The sequence below is a fragment of the Arachis hypogaea genome, chromosome 8 (assembly GCF_003086295.3).
Source record: "Arachis hypogaea cultivar Tifrunner chromosome 8, arahy.Tifrunner.gnm2.J5K5, whole genome shotgun sequence".
Lineage (NCBI taxonomy): Eukaryota > Viridiplantae > Streptophyta > Magnoliopsida > Fabales > Fabaceae > Arachis > Arachis hypogaea.
Window position 1 is genome coordinate 49,505,445 of NC_092043.1, and position 7,303 is coordinate 49,512,747.

The window sequence follows — 7,303 nt, forward strand, 5'->3', positions numbered from 1 at the left end:
TAATTGGGTCTCTATAAAATGAAGTCAAATACTACTAAAAAGGATTTAATTGAAAAAAAAAATAATGTAGAGATCTAATTAAAAAAAAAATATAAAAATCTAATTAAAAATTTCACAAAACTATAGAAACCAATAAAATAATTCAACCTTTAAAATATTCCAAAACTTATGGTTTTGGGAGGATCAAATAAATTCATTAATTATACCCAAGAAGCGACAAAAGTTAGCACGTGAATAGCTAAGTTTCAAGACATTTCTCCTTCGATAGTAAAAGTTAGGCAAATATATATAGGTACCATAGCAGCATGCTCCAAAGTTTTATTTACCTTTTAGATAACAAAAGAGATAAATTAAATTAAAATTTATATATAAAAAAAAAGAAGTTATGATGAAGATATGGGCCTCTCCTATTCACATGCTTCATTCTTAGCTGTATATTCAATTATTCTTCTTTTTTTTTTAACCCTCTTTTCTCATCTTCTTCTCTCTCTATACCTTTCTTCTAGTTTACAACAACAAAATAATACAATAAAATATAATAGCTAGTAATTTTAATTATTTTTACACCATTAGAGACTCAGCAAAAGAATCCAACTCATACATGTTATCTTCCATATTCAAAACCTGCAAATACTCTTCATATAGCTTCTCTAATGTTCCATGATGATTAAGATGATCCTCCATTCCATAATAATTATAGGATTGACCCTCCATATCTGAATTATTATTATTGAGGACCAAGTCTTCACGGCCATCAAAATAGAATCCAAACCCATCATTTTCATCCATATTATTTTTCTTGTTCACACCAATTTCACCCAAAAATACCAAGTTGTTTGTTTCCTCCGTCCATGCTTTCGTGACGTCGCCCTCGCCCTCGCCATTGTTATTGTTATTGTTATCTTCTTCTTTCTCCTGGCTCGTTGTTGCCGAATTGTTGGAATCAAAAGAAGTAAAGGAAGAACTATTTGTTCTAGCCAAATTTGATGGCTTCACCCTAATAGGTTTTGGTAAATAAACTTGTGTTTTTGGTGATTCTTCTTCTTTTGACCCTTTGTTTTTCTTCTTGTTCTTCTCTCTCTTACTATTGTTCTTGTTCTTCCTTTTATTACCATCGCTATTTTTCTTTTTAGCGACGGTTTCTCCTCCTTCTTTTTCATCCTTCTCCTTCGAATCATTCATCTTCTTGCTTAGATGCGTGTTCCAGTAATTCTTGATCTCGTTGTCAGTTCTTCCCGGCAATCTTCCAGCTATGAGGGACCATTTGTTTCCCAAGAGAGAATGCATTCTTATTATAAGATCATCTTCTTCAGGAGTTATGTTTCCACGCTTTATATCTGGTCTCAAATAATTCATCCATCTTAGCCTACAACTTTTCCCACATCTTAAAAGTCCTGCACCAACAACACATTTAATTAGAATTGGATTTTTTTTCATATTTATATTCTATATTACATCTTTTAAATATTCACGAGTCGATTTTTCAAATACTAAATAATTTAGATCGAATTGGATTTTTTCGTAATAAATTTAATTAATAAGGACTAATAATTTTTATTTTAATCAATATTATTATAGAAAATTTTATATATATATTAATAAAAAAATCTTACCAGCTTTTTTTGGTAGTGATTTCCATTGTCCTTCTCCATGAGCTTGAATATACTTAGTGAGGAGCGTGTCTTCTCTTGGAGTCCATGGACCTCTATGCAACCCTACTTTTGAACAACAAGGAGCTCTTCCCATTTTTTTTTCTTTATTTTCTTGAAACCCTAATTTTTGGTTTGCTACCTCTCTCTCACTTTAATTAATCTCACAAGAGATTAATAATGTTGAAGAGAAGATAGAAGATAGGGTTCTCTACCTCATTAGTTATAAGAGAAGCAGAGCAACTACTAAGAATCCCAACACCAAGATACCTATTTATATAAGTGTCAAGAAGAGACTGCTGAGTCTATGTTTTTTTTTAATATATTTATTATCTTTGATTAAATTAATGTTGATGGAAAACGACAAGTGGGAAGCCAACAGTGGCTGCTATTGTTTATTCAAATTCGTAGTTGTAGTAAACTAAATGATGGTTTCTGGCTACTAGTGATTTTATTAATATACTTTAGTTTATGAGAAGATATTTTAATTAATAGTTGACTGTTAAAATAAAATAATACAAAATAATACGGATAATATTAGAACTAATTTCAAAAGTTTAGAGGATAAAACAATTTTTTTACTTTTTATTTTTTTTATTGATTATTATAAAATTTATTATTCTTTTGAAAAATAAAATTGTTTGAAATAATTTTAAAAAGTTAGATCAAACAGTTCGATTCGGTTAATTAAGAATCAATCATTAAATTGGTTTAATTTAAAATAAAAATTATTAATTATTCATCAACAAATCAATTGAATTAATATGATTTTTATTATTAATTGATTTAAAATAAAAAATCATAAGAAAATAATTTTTTAAAAAATATATATTATTTTATTATATTTAATTTAATTTTAATTAAATTTATAAATTTTTAATTTTATCGGTTCGATAATCGATTCAGTTTTGAGAACATTCGCGAAGAATAATGATAAATGGTAGTAGTAGTGATGACGACTTACAATCAAATTATAAATCATTTTTTTCTTGATATTAAGATATTTCCATGGTTGATTAATGGGGTTCGATTTTAACACATTTAATGTGATGATAATGTCTGAATTTTCCAAGCAATATAAGAAATCATAAGGAGCTATACTCTAAAAGCATTTAATTTTTGTAGACTGACTGATCAAAATGTTGAACATTAAGTCCATGTTTTCAGACAAAATATAAACATAAAAGTTGATCAAGTAACCTAAGTAAGTGCTATTTATTATGCTATGTTTTGGAAGATCTTTTGTACAAATGTTAACTATACTTTTCCTTTTAACATTAGTTTGTGACTTAGTCTCATTCTTTCTCTTGATAATAATTGATTGAAGGGACACCTCTATAAAAATAAATAAATAAATAAATAACCCCTTAAAATATAGCATATATAATTCTAGTTTTATTTCTTTTGGATAAATTAGGCTGGAAATTTTGATATGATTTACATTTATGTGAAATGCTAAAAAATGGATGTTGTGGGTGATTTTCTGGAATAATATAAGATCTAAAAGAAATTTTTATTTTTTTAAAATTTAATTATTTTGTTAATTTCTATAATTTTATTAAATTTTTAATTAGGTTCCTATACTTTTTTTTAATTGAATTTCTACACTACTTTTAATTTGTAATTAAGTCATTTTCATATCAAATACGTTAAAATTAACAGAATATTTCTTCTAAAATATATGCGGTCAAAGATCTAGTTAAATTTTTAATTATGAATACCTTCAATTTGCAAAAAATATTCAATTAACTTTAATATTTTTTACACTAGGAATAACATAATTATAAAATTAAAAACAGTATAAGGACCCAATTAAAAAAATATATATATATATGAAGTTAGATAAAATTTTGATAAAATTATAGAGACGAACAGAATAATTAAACCTTCTTTTAAATATGGAATTCACTTAGGACGAATTTAGTATTTAATTGTTTATTTCTTAAATTAATAAATCTATTGGGACAAGTTGTACTTTATCTATTTTACATATTTAATATTTAGAATCTATTGAGGGAATAATTGTCATTTGTAATATATAACAAATATTAAAACAAAGTTAGTTAAAATTTAATTCATATAATTCCTTTTATCAATTTAATTTTTTTAAAATTTAAATTTATAAAATAATATTAAAAGTTTTGTAACTAAAAAACCTAAATTTGAATTTTTATTGGCGCAAAAAAAAAATATAATGTATTTGTTTTAATTTGCTTTATTTATATTAGCGATATAACTATATATTCATGTATCTTTTTCTATGGGTTTAAATTTTTAGAAAATAAATTTTATGACATCTTCCCTCAACCTAAGCACACTAATAAACTGCATTACACTGTACAAATGAAGGCTAAATGTATAATTAAATTAAATAACATTAATCCTATATATATATATATATATATATATAATACGGACTTGTGCATTAAAATTCAACAGCCTTTATATTCTATAGTTCTACATACATGCATCATTATTTTCTCTTTTATACTCATCATATACGTTAGTGAGCAGTTTCTGTCCTATGTTATTATTCGATGAAACTTTTAAAATTTTTTAAAGATCTTATTTAATTTTTATTGTATGGTGATTTTAACAGAAAAAAAACTACTAATAATTTTGAAATCATATGAAAGTATGATAAATAAAAATTATTTGTATTTTTAATCTTATATATAAATATTAATTAAAAAGAAAATAAAAACTAATTTTGATTATTGTATTCTACCAAAAAAGAACAGGACAATAATGATGAATTTCTTATTTATATATAATTTTTGGAATATACACGTCAATTTAGAACTAATTAGTGAAATATTACGGCCACTGCCTTGTTAGAAAAAAATGTTCACCAAATTTGAAATTTAACACTTGAGAATATTAAAAGATATTTATAACTTAAAAGGAGACAAATTCAGTGCATCAGCCTTTAGACTTGATACTATGATCACCTAATTTTTTTCCAAGCAAACAGCTCAGTGCTTTTTTGACTATCTCTATCGGTCTAACAATGAATTAATAAATTATATATAAATAAAAAAATGAAAAAGAAAATAATTAATCTCAATTACTACTGCACCTGATGGTGTTTGCCTAAAATTAAATTTAACTTGTTTCTAAGTTTGACTGCGAATATTTGCATGTTGTTTGGTTTTACCATAATAATAATGGAATAAAAGAAAGAAACAAAACAATGGAAGAAGTCTACCAAGTAGTATGTTTCTATATTATTATTATTATTATTATTATTATTATTATTATTATTATTATTATTATTATTATTATTATTATTATTGTAATTTGTTATGGGATGCAAAATGGGGCGGTTTTTAATTTTGATACTGAATTTATAATAATATTTTTTAATAATGTGTAAAATTTGATGTATTTTTTTATATGAAGATCATAAATCTGACTATTTGATTTGTGAAGTTTAATTTTATTTTTAAATTTATGAATTTATACAAATCTGATCTTCTGATTTGTGAACTTTAATTCTTTAAAATTTTTAAAACACAAAATCGACCATTCGATTTGTAGACTTACACAAAATTAACTCTCTAATTGTGAATTTTATTTTTTTTTTTTAATTTTTAACGAATCCTCTAATTTATAATTACTTTCATATTAAATTAAAACACACAATTTTTTTATAATCCAAAATAATACAATAATAATTTTTATATAAAAAAATTATTTATATCAGAAGCTTAAACTTTTAGCACTACAAAAATTTAGCAAGATTAGCCACACAAATTTTGCGAAGACTAATTTTTGTCGCGAATTCGTCACTATATAGTGAGGAATTGGGGATTCTTCAACCACATCACTTAAGAATGGTCACAAAATACCTAAACATAAAATAAGTAACAAATTAGTAAAAAAAATTTTCTAGCAATTTTTTTTAATTGAGTTTTGCAGCTAATAAAACAATAATAGAAAAAAGAGTAAACTATCATTTCTACCTATAAAAGTTGAAAATGCAGACATATATACCCATAAAAAACAAAAATTACCATTTGTACCCATAAAAAATAGTTTTTACAAGCAAAATTATCTAAATTCTAAAAAATTAAATAAAATTCCTAAACTACCATTCTCTCCACCATTACCACTATCATTTCCTCCTCCCTCCTCTCTCTCTCAATGTTCTCAGCGACCCAGTCCCATCATCAACCACATTACCGCTCAGTACCACCGTCTCACCCTCCTTCTCAACCATCATCCCAACCTTTTCGGCTGCACACTCTTCCATATCGGTGTCGATCGCGACTCAACAGCACCACCACCACCATCACCATCAGCCATCACTGCCATTAACTTCACAACCTGAATGGATTGGGTTTTCTCTGCACACACATTTAAAGACTGCGACTTTTTTAAGGGTTAATCGAAAACACTCATCAACAAGGTTAAGATCTATGACTCTAACCTTGAATCCTCCAAACTTTCTCCAACACCGCCATTGATTTCATTGTCTCCCTCGAGTACTCCCGCATCGCCAACATCAGCTCCGACATCTCCACTGCACACTCCTAGCTCTCCATCCACATCTTCCCCTTCCTGCCTGCCATCTCCGTCGTTGCCATCATCGTCGGCAACAAATACCTCACCATCACTGTTGACACGAGTATGGCGGCGCCGGCGCTAACGGAGCGTTTGAGTGGCTGCGCAAAGTGAGGATCGTCGATGGGGTTCATGGAGGCGCACTTGCGTTTGAGGGTGGAGTTCCAGTGGTTCTTAATGACATTGTCGGTTCTGTCGAAAAGGGGTCGGGCCATGGTGGTACACTTGTTGCCGAACCTAGCGTGAGCTCTGATTATGGTGTCGTCCTCTTCGGGGGTGAAAGCCCGATGCTCCACCTGTGGGGAGAGCTGGTTGTACCATGGGAGCCTGCAAGACTTGCCTTAGCGGAACAGAGAGAGAGAGAGAGAGAGAGAGAGAGAGAGAGAGAGAGAGAGAGAGAGAGAGAGAGAGAGAGAGAGAGAGAGAGAGAGAGAGAGAGAGAGAGAGAGAGAGAGAGAGAGAGAGAGAGAGAGAGAGAGAGAGAGAGAGAGAGGTAGTGGTGGAGAGAAGGGTAGTTTAAGAATTTTATTTAATTTTTTTTTGGATTTAGATAATTTTGCTTGTAAAAATCATTTTTTATGGGTACAAATGGTAATATTCGTTTTCTATGGGTAGATATGTCAGTGATGAGCGGATAATTTATACGCTTTTTGACATTGTTTTTAGTATGTTTTTATTATATTTTAGTTAGTTTTTATTATATTTTTATTAGTTTTTAGTTAAAATTCACTTTTCTGGACTTTACTATGAGTTTGTGTATTTTTCTATGATTTCAGGTATTTTCTGGCTGAAATTGATGGACCTGAGAAAAAATCTGATTCAGAGGCTAAAAAGGACTGCAGATGCTGTTGGATTCTGACCTCCCTGCACTCGAAGTGAATTTTCTGGAGCTACAGAAGCCCAATTGGTACGCTCTCAATTTCATTGGAAAGTAGACATCCTGGGCTTTCCAGTAATGTATAATAGTCCATATTTTACCCGAGATTTGATGGCCCAAATCGGCGTTCCAAATCAGCTCAAAACTGCCCGGCGTTAAACGCTGGAACTGGCACAAGAATGGGAGTTAAACGCCCAAACTGGCACAAAAG

General features: G+C 28.8%; 1 protein-coding gene across 1 annotated transcript; it reads right to left on the reverse strand.

The window, feature by feature from the left end:
* Window positions 1–289: 289 nt before the first annotated feature.
* On the reverse strand, window positions 290–1,950 carry LOC112708074 (uncharacterized). The gene is made up of 2 exons (XM_025760202.3): window positions 1,614–1,950; window positions 290–1,394 (listed from the first exon to the last, which is right to left on the reverse strand). Exons 1-2 carry the CDS (start codon window positions 1,744–1,746, stop codon window positions 562–564), a joined length of 966 nt encoding a protein of 321 aa, XP_025615987.1. The 5' UTR covers window positions 1,747–1,950; the 3' UTR covers window positions 290–561.
* Window positions 1,951–7,303: the final 5,353 nt, after the last annotated feature.